Source organism: Procambarus clarkii, chromosome 34 (genome assembly GCF_040958095.1).
Source record: "Procambarus clarkii isolate CNS0578487 chromosome 34, FALCON_Pclarkii_2.0, whole genome shotgun sequence".
Taxonomy (NCBI): domain Eukaryota; kingdom Metazoa; phylum Arthropoda; class Malacostraca; order Decapoda; family Cambaridae; genus Procambarus; species Procambarus clarkii.
The window spans coordinates 43,372,917-43,393,883 of NC_091183.1; the positions used below are offsets into that span (position 1 = coordinate 43,372,917).

The window sequence follows — 20,967 nt, forward strand, 5'->3', positions numbered from 1 at the left end:
ATCAATAATACCGACAAGTCTTCCTCTCGAACTACTGGGATCCATATTGACCCTCTTCCCCCCCCCCCCCTCCCCCTAAGTATTGACACATGGGGCTCATGTATATTGATATGCTGACACATGGGGCTCTCTCTCACCCCCTTCTTCCCCCTCTTACACCCTCCCCCTTGTGTTCCAAGACAATATGAATACTTCCCCTTGTGTTCCAAGACAATATGAATACTTCACCTTGTGTTCCAAGACAATATGAATACCCTTCTTCTGTTCCAAGATAATATGAATACCCTTCTTCTGTTCCAAGATAATATGAATACCCTTCTTCTGTTCCAAGATAATATGAATACCCTTCTTCTGTTCCAAGATAATATGAATACCCTTCTTCTGTTCCAAGATAATATGAATACCCTTCTTCTGTTCCAAGATAATATGAATACCCTTCTTCTGTTCCAAGATAATATGAATACCCTTCTTCTGTTCCAAGATAATATGAATACCCTTCTTCTGTTCCAAGATAATATGAATACCCTTCTTCTGTTCCAAGATAATATGAATACCCTTCTTCTGTTCCAAGATAATATGAATACCCTTCTTCTGTTCCAAGATAATATGAATACCCTTCTTCTGTTCCAAGATAATATGAATACCCTTCTTCTGTTCCAAGATAATATGAATACCCTTCTTCTGTTCCAAGATAATATGAATACCCTTCTTCTGTTCCAAGATAATATAAATACCCTTCTTCTGTTCCAAGATAATATGAATACCCTTCTTCTGTTCCAAGATAATATGAATACATTTAGGTATGGACCACTTGAAGTACAAGACCAGTGGAGCGAGAGTTTGAGCTGTGTGTGAAAGTGGTGCTTGAGGGCAGTGATAAGACGGTACTGAGATGCCCCTTATGCCCAAACCTCAAGGTGCCCCTTATGCCCAAACCTCAAGGTATTCCGCATGTTATGAGAGGCTGAAACGAACCCCCCCCCTTCCGTGGTGAGCCGGTCGGCCGAGCGGACAGCACGCTGGACTTGTGATCCTGTTTTCCTGGGTTCGATCCCAGGCGCCGGCGAGAAACAATGGGCAGCGTTTCTTTCACCCTATGCCCCTGTTACCTAGCAGTAAAATAGGTACCTGGGTGTTAGTCAGCTGTCACGGGCTGCTTCCTGGGGGTGGAGGCCTGGTCGAGGACTGGGCCGCGGGGACACTAAAAGCCCCGAAATCATCTCAAGATAACCTCAAGAAGATAACCCCTTTCCACTATCTGTACGCTTAAAGTCTTGTACAGCGGCTACAAGTCACATTATATATAGAGGAGGGGAGGGAAAGGTTTTTCCTCAGATTTCAAAGCGTACCTAACCTAACCGAACCTCATTTCAACCCAATCGAGCTCACCACAGCCTAGGCTAAGCTGCAACGTCCTAACTTAGCAAGATATACTTTTTTTTATAAAGGGGAAACTAACTTTGTTAAATCGTCTTTTGTACGACTTGACCACACAACAGCCCAGCACGTGCCCATCCTAGCAGGTGGTTATCCCAGCAGGTGGTTATCCCAGCAGGTGGTTATCCCAGCAGGTGGTTATCCCAGCACGTGGTCGGCCCAGGACGTGGCCAGAAGAATGTTATGACAAGCTGAGGCGCAGTGGAGAGTTTGTCATGAGGGTTGTGAGTGAGTGAGTGAGTGAGTGAGTGAGTGAGTGAGTGAGTGAGTGAGTGAGTGAGTTTGTCACACACATTGGCAGAATGAGGTGGTCAGCTTTGATCTGGGCCTCGACAAGCAAGTCATGGGATATTAAATGACCATGTTGACGTCTCTCGATCTGTCCACGACCCTATCTCCCATTGCAATGGGCTGACGAAGGGAGACATATAGATCTAAAATAGCAGCCCGTCCTCCTAAGGCTTCACTACGTCAAGGGAACTGTCGTACCAGAGTGCCTAGCTTATATCCTAATCTACCAGAGGACCCAAAACAGAAAACGGGAATGTGTGGTTGCCAGTTTCGCAAGCCGCTATCATTTTCTAGTACGACGATTTTTGGTCTTAGGTGGAGTATACGTCCAAATGCGACGCTCTGTTAGAAGGCTGTGTGTGTTGACAAAGTGATTTCCCCCCTCACCTTTCCCCCTCATCTTCTCCCCTCACCTTCCCTGTCTATCGACCGTCATCAACCAAGTCTCTACCACCGATAGACTTCCGAACGTTGACGAGACGAGATGAATTTCATTCCCCCTGCTGTGTTTTCTTTGCTGTTCCTCCAGCCTATGTAAACCATTCGAACCATTTGACTTTTGTGAGACAGAAATGGAAGTCGTAAATCCTTCGCGATTGTTATTGTTTTTGTGTTGTATTTGTATCCTCGCTATGTTTAGCGGTTTTACTGTGGGGGTAATGTTTGTTTGAGAGTGGTGGCAACACTAGCGAGTTCTTCGCTGCCAGACGTCACGTGACCTAACTTCTGATAAAGTTATGTTATCTGATCTAAGTGGTTTGCCCAACCACTTTGGACTGGACGGTAGAAGAGCGACGGTCTCGCTTGATACAGGTCGGCGTTCAATCCCTCGACTGTCCACAAGTGGTTGGGCACCATTCCTTTCGCCCCATCCCATCCCAAATCCTTATATCCTGATCCCTTCCCAGTGCTATATAGTCGTAATGGCTTGGCGCTTTTCCCCCCTGAAAGTTCCCTTCCCTTCCCTTCCCTTCTACCCCTCCCACCTGATGCCACTCTTCCTCCCTCGATATCAGCCTTCCCCTCCTGCTGTCAGCTATCCCCCTCATACTCTTCGCATGCCTTTGATATCATGCCTTCCCCCTTGATAACCAGTTGTGTACTTTCCCATTCACGTATTGTTTACCTATAGCCGGGTCTTAAGCCCCATTAATGCACATTCACCCTTGAACTGAACCCCCCCCCCATTAATACAATCATTTCGTGCCTACCCATTATTATACAATTTTCTACATGTAATAACCCCTCCCCCCTCCCCATAACCTATAAAAGAACACTATAACCAAACTACAGTTCATGTATTTTGACCTTTTATGCAATGTATGAACTTTATGCAATTAACCTTTTGACCTTTTGTGTCAAAAGGTTAATTGGCTTTTTAATTTGCCTTTTTTTGACTTTTTATGCAATTAACAAACTCCTCCTGTAGAAGTGTAACGTTCTTTCTACCTGTCACAGGTGCTGACGAAGGACTCTGTGACCGTGAGTGTGGACGCCGTGGTGTACTACAGGGTGAGCAACGCCACCGTGAGTGTGGCTAATGTGGAGAACGCCCATCACTCCACTAGGCTGCTTGCTCAGACCACGCTTAGGAACATGCTGGGTACTAAGAATCTCCACGAGATCCTCGGAGATCGGGAGTCTATCTCCTGCGACATGCAGGTGGGTGTAGGTGTGGGGGTGTAAGTGTGGGGGTGTAGGTGTGGGGGTGTAGGTGTGGGGGTGAAGGGGGTGAGAGGGGGAAGCAAGCAATGTGGTTTGAATTGTTGTGGGAATTTCTCTGAATATATGTGTGTAAGGAACCCAATGAATGTATAGGTGTACACACACACACACACCTGCGACATGCAGGTGGGTGTAGGTGTGGGGGTGTAGGTGTGTGTGTGGGAGTGCAGGTGTGGGGGTGAAGGGGGTGGTGGAGGAAGCAAGCAATGTGGTTTGAATTGTTGTGGGAATTTCTCTGAACATATGTCTGTGTGTAAGGAACCCAATGAATGTATAGGTGTACACACACACACACACACACACACACACACACACACACACACACACACACACAAACAGGAATTGATAAAATCGATAGGGGAAGATTTCCTGAGACCTGGAACTTCAAGAACAAGAGGTCATAGATTGAAACTAACTAAACAAAGATGCCGAAGAAATATAAGAAAATTCACTTTCACGAACAGAGTGGTAGACGGTTGGAACAAGTTATGTTAGAAGGTGGTGGAGGCCAAGACCGTCAGTAGTTTCAAAGTGTTATATGACAAAGAGTGCTGGGAAGACGGGACACCACGAGCGTAGCTCTCATCCTGTAACTACACTTAGGTAATTACACACACATGCAATATCATTATATTACCCCTTCCCCCCCCCCTCTCTCCCCGCAGTTAAACTCTGAAGTGAAAATCAATTCAATGCTCCATAATAAAGGTCAGAACATTGATCTGAGAATATCTCCAATAATTGACTAATGACGAGAACAAACGGAAAATGTCCTCAATTCCCTCGAAAATCGTTTCCTGATATTCAGATGCTTCGTGGTTCAGTCCCTTTTTGGGAGCCCCCGTGCTCAATAAAGAAACCCCGTCCTTTCTTGAGAGCACTGTCCTCTTTTTGGGGTTGGATGGTTATCTTGAAGCACCTATGAGGCTGCCAACACGTCATCGGGATTCGAACCTAAATGTGGATTGGCGACCGATTGACTGGCCCGTCTCTGCCAACCGCTCTAGTAACTGAAATCAGAGAGCTAGGCTCCTCTCATTTTCAACTAGCCTGAGGCTACTTCCCTGTTGGTTACTTCAAACTTGGCCTCCCTAGATGTGAGTCAACGCCACATGTAGGGGCTTTACATGTGGCTAACACGTGGCGTTACATTAAACGCTGACTACACACGTGGCACATTTCCAGGTGTTATTTTTCATTGTCCTCTGATAGATAAATTCATTCGAGCCCCAAAATTCTGTCTCACATTCCATGATTCGGATCTATATATCTATATATATATGTATATAGTTATATGTAAAATCCATTATTCATTATGGAATTATAACTGAATCTATTAGGAACTTTACCTGAATTTACCCGAGGGCCACTCTATAGTGGCCTCGACGAGGGCAGGAAGCCGGCGGTCTGCCAAAGATTCACACCTATTTGCCGTGATGTTATTGAGCTGGATTTTCAAATTAGCTGTGTTAATGCATTTACGGCTTCGGCGGGTAGGCGGTTCCATGAGTTTTATCCCTATGGGTGAAAAAAAATCTCCTGTTTTCAATCCTTCAAAACTGTTTTCACTTTCAAGCTTGTTGAGCGTGAAACCGTTGTTCCTTGTTTGTGTTACATCTGACCTTTTGAAGATAATGTCTGGCTCAATATCCTCTAAATAAATAGGTATTTTCAAAGTTTTGAGATCAGCCCTGTCATGTCTGGTTTGCAGTGTTGTCAAGCTCAGGGGCCCTCAACCATTCCTGGTATGAGAATCGACTTGATTCTGGAATCATCTTTGTCGCCCGGTGTTGAACTTCATAGTAAAAGTGTCTTTCTGAAGATAAGGTCTCCATATGCCTGGATACGATAATTCAGGTGGATGCGCACCAGAAATTTATACAGTTGTATAAATATAAAATATAAATAGCCTTGTTTTCCTTCCAAGCCAAAGATTCGTTTGACTGCTTCGTTAAACCCAGCGTGTTGCTGCAATGATCGCACATTAACGCTTAAGTTATGGATTAAAGCAATTATTTTTTAAATTACCGGGTAAACTATTGTATTTATGACGTTTCCTACTCGTGCGAGTAGGGTCTAAGACCTGAGGAAAGTGTGTAACTTGCTACGTCATCGCTATTCTATAAACAAACCCAACCAGAGAGGTAAACACATTTTGTAAGGAAGAACAAATCCTCAGGAGCCCTGATGAGGATTCGAACCTATGAAGTGAGTGTTCCCAGTCGACTGACTAGGCGTTAGACAATTATGGTGTTAGCTGTGCAACCCGTCCTCTTAAAAATAACGTCACTTTTCGCTCGTATGCGCGCTATGGCCAAATTTAGACGTAATTTGAAATGAAATCGACTCACAAAAGTGACGAACTGTTCCGTTTTCTGTTTGAGTCGGCGACGTTGTTCATGCAAATACACGAGTTTTGGCATTTTGAGGACGGCGGGCCGAAGGTCGGCCATCTTGGCGCGCGGATTGAACGCTCCTGGCTGGACTTTCTTTCCACACCTTACCTGGAACTCATCTTTGAATTCAGCTGGCTTCTTTGGGCCAGTGTGTGCTCACTGCAGCTACCCAGGGGCTCACAGGACCGGGGGAGGCCGGAGCCTCCCTAATGGACGCCTCCCCGAGCGGGGGCGCCATGGATGTTGACAGAAAGTCCCAGAGAGGAAAACGTCTGCTGGAAAATGAGTCGGCTGATGCTGCCCCAGAGCGAGATGCTAAGAGGATATCCTCCCCTTCAGAAGACCTTAGTCTTGTGGTGCCCCGTTCCTCGTTTGTGGTAGTCCTAATCCAGTCAGAATCAGGTCAGTGCGTCTTTGCAAATCCTCGTACCTTAGGTACAGCAATCGAGGCTTCCGTATTGTGGCCACATTGCCTGCCTGAGACCATACGTACCCTGGGTAGGGGTGCAGCACTGAAGCTACATATCAGAAAGGAGGCTCTATCACACATCTGTGTATCCGACATTATTAAGTTGGGGGACTGGCCTGTCAGGTGCCGACAGGTATTGTCGCAGGAGGAGGAGTCTCGAGCCCGGTATGGGAAGATTGGCCCAATTGACCAGAGTGTAGATGTGGATGACATCCAGGCCGCTCTGCAGGTATTAGGGGGTGCATCAGCGAGATTATTGGAAGTTACCAGGATTCGCGGAGCAGCAGGGCCGACATCCATGGTCCGTGTAAAGTTCGATGGGCACCTCCCTGACCGAGTGGCACTACACAGGACCTCGTATCAGGTTCAGCCCTACAATTTCCCTGTTTTACGATGTTGCGCTTGTCATCTATTGGGCCACAGTCGCCTGACCTGCCGTAATACAGCACGTTGTGCAAACTGCGGCAAAACAGGCCATTCAGACAGAGATAACGGTGGGTGCTCTGCTGCACCTCGCTGCTTTTTATGCCTTGGCCATCATAAAGTTATGTCTAAGAGTTGCCCTGTATATCTTGAGGCCCTCCAGTCGGACATCGATCATAAAACAGCGGGGACACCTCGACATGAGTTGTTCCAGAAGTTGCGCACCCTCAATCAGCCTATCGCTTCTTCTCGCCTCCAGGTTCCCCCTGGTCGGGCCTCTTCACAAGTAGGAAACTAGCAGACGCTCTTGCCTGTCCCAGTCACATGCCACATACACCCAGGTTGCTAATCGATTTTCCCTCCTGGGTAGCCTTGACATTGACGGAAACTCATCCACGGATACAGACATGGACGCTCAGTCTCAGCCGGAGCCTAGCACTCGTCACCCTCCTGCCTTTCCTCAAAGAAGCCAACACCGGCGTCGTCGACACACCCATCGATCAGGAGGTACTGCTCCAACAGACAGCCCTGATGATCCTCTGGTCCCCCAGGCACTTTCCCAAGGGATTGTGACACCGGGGGAACATGAGGCCCAGAGTGAGGCTCCCACCAGTCGCAGACGCCGTCAAGAGAGTTCGCGAGCCGACCACCGCTTCCGTCAGGCAGAGAGAAGCATAGATGAACATCCTCTTGACTGGAAGTCATTGATACCACACATTTTACTTACTTTGTATGAGGGTTTTATGGCTTTTTCTAGTGGTTCCCCCTTTGGAGACGTCTGTGCACTGGTGGTCAAAAAGTTAGCTGTTGTATTTCAGGGATAATGGCGCCCCATCCTGAGAATACTGTGGTGTTTTGGAATGCCCGCTCCCTTTTTAAGAAGACGCAATTTCTATGCAATTTTATCGCCAGCGCACCACCGTTGATCGTGGGACTCTGTGAGACTTGGCTTACAGACGATCTTTCCTTCACAGTGCCGGGGTATTCTGTCTATAGACAAGATCGGCCAGTACGGGGTGGAGGGGGACTTGCCCTCTTGGTCAGGGACTCAGTTCCCAGCTCCTTGCTCCGGATTCACTCCTTCCCGGGTGGACATTTAGAATTCATGGCAGTGAAGGTCGCCCTCTCCCATGGGTGGGGCACCTTTGGAGTTCTGTATAACCCCTGTCTACCGGTAACGAAGAAGGAACTAGAACACTATTTTGGTCAGATCACAGACACCTGCCTCGTCATGGGTGACTTTAACGCTCGGCACTCATCATGGCAACCCATGCTATCGGGTCGCCACCACAAGATGGCTGGCCGAGCCCTATTTCAGTTTCTCCTTGACTCCCCAGACCTCTCCTTACTGACGCCGCCAGGTTTGGGAACTCGGATAGACCTGCTAAATGGCCATACTTCAACACTCGATCTTTGCATTGGAAGAGGCCCCTTCACGATGGCGCAGATATGGACCGGGCCGTACCTGGGTAGTGATCACCTGCCCATTGTCATCTCCTTCGGGGGCACTGTTCGTCCTCCTCTGACCTCCCGTAGATCCAAATGGATCTTCTCGGAAGAGGGGTGGCATGGCTATGAGGCGGATGACTGGTTGACCCTTCCCCCAGTTACTGCAGATCTCCATGGGTCAGCAGATGCTCTCTCCGAGTCCCTCTTCAGTGTAGGCTCTCGGCATTTCAGGAGGACTAGTGGCCAGACAACCAATCCTTCCCGCCGTGGGGCACCGTGGTGGACTCCTGAATGTCGGCAGGCAGTACTGGACTGGCGACGTGCGTGGAATTCGTGGCGGCGCCACCCTACTCCACTGCAGCGGCAGACCTTCCGCTGGGCGGACGCCAGGTGTAGACACAGTCCTCCTTGCCAAACGCAAGGCCTGGGCTGATTACTGTGCCTCTCTCCGATTCGACTCCTCCTCTGCAGGAGCCTGGGCCTTTGTTCGTAAGATGACAGGTAGGTACTCCCGGCCTACCATCCCACTCAGAGACCCCAGTGGTAATGGGGGCCTACTGGAAGTACAAATAGCCGAACTCTTGGCTGACCACTTTGAAGATGTTTACCGTTCCCCGCTCCTCTCTGTGAGTTCCATAGGTTGGGGCTCCCGACAGGGTATAGGACTAGCTCAGGACCTGGATCGCCCAATTACATCTGTTGAGCTGAAGGACGCTCTGTCACTCTCTAGGTCGGGCACTATGCCAGGGATAGACAACGTCCCATATGAATTTGTTCGGAGGGCACCCAAGAACTTTCAGTCCCACCTCCTTTACTTCTACAACGCCTGCTGGTCCTCTGGTGTCTTCCCTGCCCCGTGGAAACACGCCATTCTTCTACCATTGGCCAAGTCAGGGAAGGATCCGTCTGTCCCGACTTCATATCGGCCCATAAGTTTGCTTCCATGTCTCGGGAAACTGATGGAACATCTTGTTCACACCCGGCTACAATGGGTGGTGAAAACCTCAGGTCTCCTACCTGAAGGTATCAGTGGATTTCGGCCGGGAAGAAGCACGATGGACTGCCTCCTCTCCTTGGAACATCGAATAATGGACACTTATCGCCGGAGAAGAGTGCTCCTTGCAGCATTCTTCGATATCAAGAGTGCATTTGACTCTGCTTCTCATTCTGCTGTCCTTCAGAGTCTGGCTCGACTAGGTCTCTCGGGTCCGGCGTTAAGGTGGTTCCAAAACTATCTACAGGGCCGCTCATTCAAAGTGGCGGTTGGTGGAGTCGTCTCTACGTCCCGCCCTGTCTCGCGTGGTGTCCCTCAGGGAGCGATTCTGAGCCCACTACTATTCTCTATTCTTCTGTCTGATCTCCCTGTATTCCGGGGGGTCCAGGTTTTAGCCTATGCCGATGATGTAACCCTCGTGGCGGATGGTGACACTCTCCTAGAGGCACAAGGCTCCCTTCAAAATGCCGTGACTGTGTTCTCAGCAATTGTGCTGGGGAAGGGGCTCTCCATTAACCCTGTGAAAAGTTGCGTCATGAGCTTCACCTGGACCTTCTTACCAGACCAGCCAGTGGTGACCCTCGGGGGCTGTCGTCTCCCGATCGCTACCGAACACAGGTGGCTGGGGGTCATTCTAGATAGCCCTCGGCTGACGTGGAGGCACCATGTCGACTACTTTCGGGCCTCATGCCTTCATCGCGTGAACATCATGAAACGGGTCTCTGATGCGGCTTGGGGGGCTTCACGGGAGTCGCTCCTAGCTCTCTACAAGGCCTTCATTCGTAGCAAGATCATGTATGCGAGTGAAGTCTATGGCTCAGCAGCAGCATCTGTCTTGGCAAGGCTGGATCCCATTCAAAATGGTGCCCTTCGCTCAGCGTTAGGAGCTATGCCCTCCTCGCCAGTTCTTTCTCTCCATGCCGAGTCGGGGCTATGGCCCCTGAGCTTTCAACGTCTTCTCGCCCACTGCCGCCAACTTCAACGGATAGTGCGTCTCCCTGCTACCCATCCACTTACTCGCCTCCAGCTCGAGGCTAACTGGTGGAATGTGCCGGCTGGACACTCCAGACGCCGTCAATTGCCTTTCGTCGTCCGGGCCTTGGATGCATATTCACAGTTTTCCCTTCCCGTCCCTGTACTCACCCCTGGCCCGATCATCTCACCGGTGCCTCCATGGGCAGAAGAGATCATTCGAGCTTCTGTCGACTTTTCCAAGCCTCCTCGTCGGAAGAGAGATTTAGAGGGTTTGGCCCCTTTAATTTTTGCAGACCTACGAGCCTCCTTATACTCTGGATACTTAGAGGTTTACACGGATGGGTCCCGCAAAGATCAGCCACCATCTACATCTGCAGCAGCATACTTTGCTCCTTTTTCTTTCTGTCAGACGTGGAAACTCTCCCCTGCTCATTCGTGCCTGGCCGGGGAATTGTTTGCAATCTTACTAGCCTTACGACTCCTTCGACAAGTTTCAGGGCCCTCTGCAGTGGTTTTCTACGTGGACTCAATCACAGCCCTACATCTGATTTCATCTCGGCGTCCACGAGTCCATCGTCATACTGTGTCACAGATCCGTGGAGAACTGCTGTCATACTCTGTTACTCCAGGTTGGTCCATCTATCTCCAATGGGTTCCGTCACATGTCGGTATTAAAGGCAATGAGGTAGCCGACGCAGCAGCAGGGATGGCGCATGCTCTCCATGACTCTACAAATGTGCCTTTAGACCTTTCCGAAATTCTCCCGCAACTCCGGGCGGCTTGCCTCGCGAGTTGGGAGGCAATGATGGAGCCAGCACTCAGGTCCTCCTCTTTGGCGGATCTACGGGAGGATTCCTCCCCCGCGTCCATGGACTCGTCATCATTCTCGACTCCTCGACACTGCCATCACTCGTCTCCGGATTGGGCACACTTGCCTGGCCGCACATCTCCATCGTCTACGGCTGGTAGATTCCCCATATTGCCAGTGGTGTCCGACCCAGGAGGATACTGTGGAGCACCTTCTACTTCACTGCCCTCGATTTCATAGCGCTCGCGTCAGACTACAGAGTTCCGTTCGTAGGCTGAATATTCCCCGCCTCACAGTTCCCGTTCTCCTTGACGGGGCAGGTGCGAGAGACGAAGACGTCCGTCATAACATCCTTCGCCATACCTTCCACTTCATTCGTCATGTCCGCGGCCTGAAGAGACTGTAAAATTTGTCGCCTGAGGAAATTGTAGGGTCTATGGCCTGTAGAGACTATAGGGACCCCATCCCTCCGCTATTTCCCGGTATCGGGCAGCCGGGGCGCATCCGATCCCACGATCGTCGTCGCCCCTAAATCAACACAACAACAACACGAGTTTTAGATGTTCTTTTGTCTGTACCTTAGCTATTTATCCCGCTTTTGGTGGATTGTTTTTTTTTAGCAAAACGATAAGTTATTGTAATTGTGGAATGCATATTATATATGTAATCGACTGTATTGTGGCACCCAAGAAAGTGATCTATTGCGAAAGCGACTTGATGTAAATGTTAAAAATATTGTTTGTTTTTTTGTCGCGTTTAATGTTCTTTATTTGTTTCTAAGTTGCACCGTAAGCGATTGTACGCTCGTGCACGCGTGTGTGTACACACACACACACACACACACACACACACACACACACACACACACACACACACACACAGGGCGACGGCTCAAATATCCGACGACCAGTTTCCTCCACTTGAACATAGACATCCAAAGTATACAAAAACACATGTCATCTTTACTTCCTGCTAAGCTTGTATACAGAGTAAGACATCGACAACTTCATTTGAAACTATCCACAAAAACACCTTTATTCAGATTGCCTGATCCTCAAGCACACAGCACAGCAGGAAGCTAAGATGTTCAAGATGCTGAGTGAATCTTATTGCAATTTTCTGAGTGTGTGTAAAAAAGTACTTTTATAAACTTTGCTTGAATTAGAATTAAGATTATGGGTGGTAATTAAGCATTATGTGTATGTAGTTAGTACCTATTCTTATGAATACTGACAGTTTATGTAAAAAATATATAAGGGGGAGGTTTGGTGCTAGTTACTATAGGTCAGTATTCAGCCAGTTTGAACTATGTAATAATAGCATGCTGCAGGATGAACAAATATGAACTCTGTTCAAGTATGATAAATCTGTGTTAACGCCCCAAACACCACATCCAGGGACAGTGAACACCTACTATGGTAACCTTTGCGTAGTAGATGATACTAGGCCTACAGTGGACACAAAAGCTTCCCAAATAGAGGTTCTCATTCCCCCATAATCCCCCCTTAGGTGCTTAGAAGCCTCCCAATTTGTAGTATCGAGTCACACCCCCCCCCCCTCCATCCACTGGTGAAACTGAGAACCCACTGGTTATAATCATTATTAATCGCTGGCCAAATGGATCTGCACATTACTCATAAGAGTTAAAAGATAGCCTTCATTGTCAAAATATTCCCCCCCCCCACTTGTAATATTGAGCACCCATTAGAAAACAAATATTCCTCGGTGGTGTTAGTGACCCTCGTTCTAATGCCCATTAGCTCCCATAGGGGTAATATAGGTCATTTAAGGGGGGATTCTTGGCCTATTTAATGGTAATGTTGAGCCTCACATTGTACCTGTTTGAGCTGCTGCTGCTGGTTATATTGAGCTCCTATTCCTCATACTGAACCCCATATTGATGAAACTGAGCCCTTTGCTCCTTAATTGGGGCCCAATAATGATGAAAATGAGCCCTTGCTCCTTATACTGGGACCCTCTATTGGTGAATCTTGACCGAGCCATCTTGCGAGACGAGTCTGGCTACCGGCTCCCTCCAGCAGCTGCGCCCTTCGTCACCGGAGAGCCCCGAGGCGGCAGTTGGCTGGGTAAGGTGTTTATAAACGGTGACTACTTACAGAACTCCCTGGATGACGCCACCGACAACTGGGGTATCAAGGTAGAGCGAGTCGAGATGTGAGTATACCCTTCTAAACCACCGTTTTCTCTGGGCACAGGAGGGGGGGGAAACTTGTGTGTTTGTGTGTGTGCGCGCGCGCCCTTGTGCTCGATTTGCAAAGTCGAACTTCAGTTCTTGGGCTCCTATTCCATTCGGGTAATTGTGCATCGGTGTGGAGAATTCTAGAACCTTGTGGGATGTTTCTGGTTGGATTCTGTTTGCGGTGCTTTATTTATTATGTCAGTAAATACGAAATTTAAAACAAAACAATGTCTTTTTGCCTTTATTAAATTTCCTGTCATTAGTTCGAGGAACCATAACGGAATACAGCCATACAACATACAGCAAGGCTTTCTTCCTACACTCAGTAGCATCTAATTCTAAAATTAAAAGTACTTGGTAACAATTTAGTCGAAAGTACCAATATGAAATGATGGACCACCAGGAAGTTGACTTTTTTATTTAACACACACACACACACACACACACACACACACACACACACACACACACACACACACACACACACACACACACACACACACACACACACAGCCTCCTCCCCCCCCTTTTACTGTGCACAGATTTATCTTGCTTTCTAATCAAGTGTTTCCTCCTCGGCAACTGACAGAAGGAATCCCTTCCACCATTTCAGGGAGTCTTAGACGATGCCACAGAGAACTGGGGCATTAAAGTGGAGAGAGTGGAAATGTGAGTACAAGGAACTAGGTGACGAGAGGGAAAAGCTCCATCTGGCTCTTGGGTCATCCCTTTCTCCTCCACAAAAAATTTATTTATCAGTATAATCATTCGTAAATCAATGTTTAACATTGGCAGGTCTTGCATTTGCAACAGAGTGCAAGAGAATGAATTCAGTTGTGAGAGTGTTAGAAGGGATATTGTTTTGATTTTTGGTTGCTAATGCGGCGTCGTGTTGAAGCAGAGGGGTCCATTTGTGGCTAGCTGAGGGGAGTGTTCCCCTCTGTGTTACAGCCGCCTTGTTACGCAGCAGAATTATTGTGTAACAGTACGTTTTTGAGGGGAGAAGGTGGGGATATGGCAAAGCTTGGGGATGTGTGTGTGGCAGAGCTTGTGGGGGTGTAGCAGATCTTGAGGCTGTGTGACAGCTTGGGAGTGTGTGTGACAGAGCCTGAGATGTGACCCAAACCTATGAATGTGTAGCAGAAGTTGGAATGCACACTAAAAGCTTGGGGATATGTTATGGAACTTAAGGTGTATAGCCAAACATTTGATGTGAGGCAGGACAATGGAATGTGTTTCGTGACTCTGGGTGTGTCACACCTTGGGATGTTTACCGGAAGTCGAGAATTACAGGAGAACATGGGAGAGAATCGAGGCTTAGTATTTGCAACTGAACCCCCTGGAATATGTGACTGATTTCAGCCACCTGGAGAACATGGGAGAGAATCGAGGCTTAGTATTTAACTGAACCCCCTGGAATATGTGACTGATTTCAGCCACCTGGAGAACATGGGAGAGAATCGAGGCTTAGTATTTAACTGAACCCCCCGGAATATGTGACTGATTTCAGCCACCTGGATTAGTGGATGACCCAGTGCCAGCCTGGAGCCCGCCCAGTGCCCGGTAGTTGACATGCCAGCCCGAAAAAAATAGTTTAGTTTTGCCCCGTCGTATCCCTTTCCAGTACGTCCTGCGGGGTCCTCTCCCACCACCTTCCCCTCTCATGTAGACTCTCTCTCTCTTCCTCATTCTCTCCCTCCACTATTCTCTTCACGCGTTCTTAAACATGACATTTTCCTCCTCACCCCTTCCCCATTTTCTTTCCCATTAACTCCTGTTTGATTTTTTGTATCCACTTTGCGTTTTATTCCTTTCCCATTGCGTTATTTTATCCATTTAACATTTCATCCCATTATCCTTCTCTCCACCCAATTTTATCCTGCAAGCTGCTTATCAGGGATTATCTAGTTATCTCGTATCAGTAAAGTTCCTTAAAATGATTAAACTTTCACGTGCCTGCCCCCCCCCCCTTCTCTCTCTCAGTACCCAAAGAAACAATGCATAACTTCCAGTATGGATTAGTGGCCGAATTATTTAGTGGATTAGTGATTTTTTGCCCGAAACGCTGTGCGTGCTAGTGGCTTTACAAGAATGTTAATTCAACTTATTTTCTATATTCTCTGTTAACCCCCAATGTAACTTCTTGTATATAAATAAATAAATAAATAAATAAATAAATAAATAAATAAATAAATACATTAAAAAAATCGTATGGCAGCACAAGCGTCAAGGAGTTGTGGTGAGGGGGGGGGCGGCCACTGCCACAACAGTTGTGAGTTGCTTAATACAAACGCCGAAAGTCCTGTAATATCTGTAATTTATCCCCGTCCTAAAGTTGGAACAGTCGTGCGATTTCATAACGGGAATTAGGGACATAACTGTAATTCAGGGGAACCTTGAACAGTTTCAACTGTGGGTGTGAATAAACAGTCAATGAAGCTATGACTCGTGTGTCATTTTCAACTACTGACTGCGGCGGTGATAGGCAGAAAGGGACCTTTTTTTGTAATTGCCTAGATTATAATATATATTTTTGTTTGTTTTTTCTACCAGTGGTAGCAAGTTAGGTACTTCTTCTACCTGCGCGGGATTTATAATGCTATATACGGTCTCAAGAACGTGGAATCCCACATAACGTTTGCACGATTGTATAGTCATTAGGCTCCAGATAATAAAGGTGGGTTCAAGTTTTAAGATGATGACGCTGGCCCTTTATACCGCAAAGTAGTAAAACTTGAGAACGTCGCCTTGTATAGAGCAGTGGAATAAACTTATATGCACAATAAAGTCACAAAAGTTAGGTTAAATTATATCAGCAAAACTGAATAGAGTGTAGGCCTACCAGTGCTCCGAAAGGAGTTTCTTGATAGGCTCCGTAGTTTTAGAACAATTGAGCCTACTGCCACACATTATGTAAATGTTTAGCGGGGAAGATATTTAGGTCCTCCTTAGACCTGAACCTTTGCACAAGGTTAACCTCAAGAGGTTGGACGCCATCTTCACGTTTCTAATATGTAGGCTTTCATTTTCATTTGATCCAGGCATTGTATTGTAGCGTTCATCCTTCTATACAATTTTATCCAAAGAATCCCCTCTATACAACTTTATCCAAAGAATCCCTCTTTACAACTTTATCCAAAGAAACCCTCTATACAACATTATCCAAAGAATCCCTCTATACAACTTTATCCAAAGAATCCCCTCTATACAACTTTATCCAAAGAATCCCTCTTTACAACTTTATCCAAAGAAACCCTCTATACAACATTATCCAAAGAATCCCTCTATACAACTTTATCCAAAGAATCCCTCTACAATTTTATCCAAAGAATCCCTCTATACAACTTTATCCAAAGAATCCCTCTATACAACTTTATCCACAGAATCCCTCAATACAACTTTATCCAAAGGACCCCCCTCTATCCTACATATATATAGGCATAATAACCCATTAACATGTGTGTGTGGGTGACCGAGATAACACACGTACCAGACACACACACACCTGGTTTTTTTGTGTGTTTTTACGACACGTGTAAGTTGCAACAACAGCAAAAAGGGAGACAATTGGCCACGTCTTGCCAGTCACAGAAACTATCACAGTGTTAAGAGAGAGAGAGTGAGTCCTCAGCGTGAGTGTCTCGGTCACCTTAGCATATAACTTTCCTATAGCCTCGCTAACACAGTCTATTGTTGTCACTGGTTGAAGCCTCGTGTAAGCTAAGTGAAGCCTATATAGCCTATAAGCTAAGTGAAGCCTAGTTTTATACAATTTGCTATTGTATAATTTGTTGCATGTTTCGTGTTGCTTATTGTCATTTTTTGTATGTGTTTTAATTTAAATTAGGCATAACAATATGTGGTTTCATGTGTTACGCAAGTTTTAACTAGTATTGATTTTATTATTTACTTTAAATCATTATTTTATCCATTAAGTTGTTCTTTTAATTGTTATCTTACCTGGTCATTATTACATGAACGGATATTTACTTGAGTTTACCTCTAGTAGCCATCGACAGAGGCAGGAAGCCGGCTTCTTGTCAAAGGTCCCCCAGATTGTTCGTGAAGATTTGTTTTTTCTCCCGCGTGGATTTTTGAACTGAAGTAATGACTTCTGCGGCTTTTGAGGGAAGAGGGTTCCAAAGGTCTTTAATCCAGGGAAGATAACCCATGGGTTTATAACCCAGAGAACATAGCCCATGGGTTTATAACCTAGGGAAGATAGCCCATGGGTTTATAACCCAGAGAACATAGCCCATGGGTTTATAACCTAGGGAAGATAGCCCATGGGTTTATAACCTAGGGAAGATAGCCCATGGGTTTATAACCTAGGGAAGATAGCCCATGGGTTTATAACCTAGGGAAGATAGCCCATGGGTTTATAACCTAGGGAAGATAGCCCATGGGTTTATAACTTAGAGAAGATAGCCCATGGGTTTATAACTTAGAGAAGATAACCCAATAGCTTATAAACCCATGGAAAAGCCTCTCCTGTTTTTGTCCTACATTGTAGGTTGTTGAACTTGAAGCTGTCGCCCCTGATGTGGTTACATTTGACTTAAAAACAAACAAATTGGATGTTTGGATTAATTTCCTGAAACTTGTTCAGTACTTTAAAGGTATCGATGAGATAACTCTTTATCATGTCTGGTTTGCAGTGTTATTAACAATAATTAATGTGTATATGCATACATGTTAGGCTTATGTCGAAGTCCTCCCCTCCCCCAGAAATCCAATTACTGACATTCTGACAATTTTCCCCCCCCCAAAAAAAAAGGCAAGCTGCCATAACTCCTGTGTACCTGTTTACTACTAGGTGACACCAGGGGGGCATTCGGCCTATAGGAAACATTCCCAACCATTTCTGTACCGCCCGGGATTCGAACCCAGAATTCCCGATTGTGAGTCGAGAACAAACCCAACTGTAGAACCTGTGGGTGTCAATGGGACCCCATATATGTTGATTTGATGCCGAGTCCGGGACGGATCAAAACGTCCTCACTTTCATGTCGTTTCATATGTGTCGTCCTCACTTTCATGTCGTTTCACATGTGTCGTCCTCACTTTCATGTCGTTTCACATGTGTCGTCCTCACTTTCATGTCGTTTCATATGTGTCGGCCTCACTTTCATGTCGTTTCATATGTGTCGTCCTCACTTTCCTGTCGTTTCATATGTGTCGTCCTCACTTTCCTGTCGTTTCATATGTGTCGTCCTCACTTTCATGTCGTTTCCTATGTGTCGTCCTCACTTTCATGTCGTTTCCTATGTGTCGTCCTCACTTTCCTGTCGTTTCATGTGTCGTCCTCACTTTCCTGTCGTTTCATATGTGTCGTCCTCACTTTCCTGTCGTTTCATATGTGTCGTCCTCACTTTCCTGTCGTTTCATGTGTCGTCCTCACTTTCCTGTCGTTTCATATGTGTCGTCCTCACTTTCCTGTCGTTTCATATGTGTCGTCCTCACTTTCATGTCGTTTCATATGTGTCGTCCTCACTTTCCTGTCGTTTCATATGTGTCGTCCTCACTTTCCTGTCGTTTCATATGTGTCGGCCTCACTTTCATGTCGTTTCATATGTGTCGTCCTCACTTTCCTGTCGTTTCGAAAATCAGATTGGCTGTCTGATTTTCACCCACGTTATTGAAACTATTTTATTTTTGTTTACATAAAGGAGTCTGTACAATGGAAAATACTAATAATAGAATACCTTTTTCTTGTTTAACCTTTTTTGTGTTTTCAGCAAAAAACAATAATTAGATACAAAAAACTTAAATGCAAGATTGAGTCCAAGTTGTATCAATTTCTAGTTGTCTTGGGTTTAATATTGCACATGTATTAAAAAGTGTTTAAAGTAGTAGGTGTTACATGTTCTGCATTGCAACTTTTTTTGTATATAAGGATGTCCAAGCTTGTCTGTGGCCCAACGCTTCCCTCTTCCCACGACTCCCCCCTCCCCAGGACGCCCCCTTTCCCTCTCCCCAGGACGCCATTTCCATTCCATTGATCCTGCAACAGCCAGATGGATCCTTACGCCTTAGCTTAGTCCTTCAAGATTCCACAAGATCGCTGCTGCCAGTCCTTCAGTAACGACACCCAACGAAGCCTATCCTTGTGCACCAGACGAATGCTTAGCCAGTCGGAACCGGCATGATGTCCTAACCTGCTTCTGATTGGATGAAGAATGGTTATTGCAGCAGCATGTGGATGGATAAAACACAATGCTCCTTATGTTGTGGATAGTGGATATATATATATAACTGTGGTGGCCAAGATTGCATGGGTCATGTATTGTGGTGGATGTTTAGGATTCTGTGTTTTGTTGAATAACTTGTGTGATTAATTTGTCATGTCAAACAAACACATTAATCATGTCTAGCATATTAAGCCATTTGTTGTGTGTGTATCCTCTCGCGTATTGCATATTTTGACATTATTATTTCTCATATTTTTACCTCTCATTTATCACACTTTCTAATCCCTTATTCCATCTGTTTTTTGCGTCTCATTCTCTTCATCTCATTGTATCAGTCCCATTTCCCTCATTTTCTTCCTTGCTTCACATCAGGTTCCTCATTGTTTCATATTACAAGTGGTGGATATTTGTCCAGGCGGCTTTTGCGACAAGCAATTTAGAAAGTGCCAACAAGCAGACACACTAAGGATTGCCTTGGGTTACCATTCCTTTCTTCCCTCGTCTCCCCCCATCCGCCGTCCCATCCCAAATCCCTATCCGGATCCCTTCCAAGTGCTATCTTGACTACCCTCATCACGGCTGTTGAGTAAGACACAGAGGAAAAAGATACCTCGAGTGAAGAGTAGAGCATCTTGCTCCATCAAGACTTTTTCCCCACAAGGGACTAGCAGACGAAAGGATGAGAGCACATGACGCAGCTCTGAACAGAGTGCTACGGATCTCCCACTCTGCTTAAAATACACTGTGGTTCATGGCTGGGGTCACGACGTTGCCAAAGCAGCAGCAATGCAAGTGCTCGTTGGTCTGTAACTGTTATTCTCTCTGGTGTGAAGCGGATGATCGACTTGAGAATGGTCCAGGACGGACCGAAACGTCGTCGTCCCTTCACCTTCTAGTGTGTGGTCTGGTCAACGATGGTGTAGCCTCTTCGTCTGATTCACGGCTAACATCTCCTTCATAGGTCATATTCCACACTAATCTCTGCCAGAGTGTTCCCATTTTATCTTAATTTTCTTATTTTCTAAATTTGAAATATTTTCCTTCTTAAGTGTTCGTTTCCTTGCTTCCTACTGTACGTACCTCTGTGTTCTTGTCTTCACCTCATGCCATCCTCACCTCTCCATCCTCATGTCCGCCTCATCTCTCCATCCTCAAGTCCTCCTCATCTCCCATCCTCATGTCCTCCTCATCTCTCCAGCCTCATGTCCTACTCATATCTTCAGAAAAGACGTCCGACTGCCCGTCCAACTGCAGCGAGCCATGGCGGCAGAGGCTGAGGCGGCGAGGGAAGCCAGAGCCAAGGTGAGAACACAGGCAGGGGTGTCAACACATCCAGATGTATTATTCAGTAACACAGTTATCAGATTGCTATTCTTTTTCAGTCAAATAGACGCATTTTACATTCAGTAAAATGTGTCTATTCTTAGCGTGTTTTTTTTTTTTAATACGGGTGGGTACAGGAACATATGACTTCTTCTGGATCCCGTTAGCAGGTTGAGAATTTTTTTTCCCCTTCCTATAGCTCATGGTAAGCCTTACTCTACTAATTTTTCCCCCTGTAACCCATCAGTCAGTTAACAGCCAGGTAGCTAATTACTGCTGGGTGAAC

At 46.3% G+C, this 20,967-nt stretch overlaps 1 protein-coding gene across 7 annotated transcripts in view; it reads left to right on the forward strand.

The window, feature by feature from the left end:
* The window catches only part of LOC123762141 (band 7 protein AGAP004871), a 624,034-nt gene that overhangs the window by 583,873 nt on the left and 19,194 nt on the right, over positions 1-20,967 (forward strand). For 6 of the 7 annotated variants that reach the window (XM_045748512.2, XM_045748513.2, XM_069335954.1 and 3 more), the window contains 3 exons: positions 3,187-3,390; positions 13,087-13,142; positions 20,582-20,660. In XM_045748512.2, coding sequence (XP_045604468.1) covers positions 3,187-3,390; positions 13,087-13,142; positions 20,582-20,660 — 339 coding nt within the window. Of the gene's footprint in view, positions 1-3,186; positions 3,391-13,086; positions 13,143-13,780; positions 13,837-20,581; positions 20,661-20,967 lie in introns of all 7 variants that reach the window. The other variant, XM_069335955.1, reaches the window with a different exon arrangement.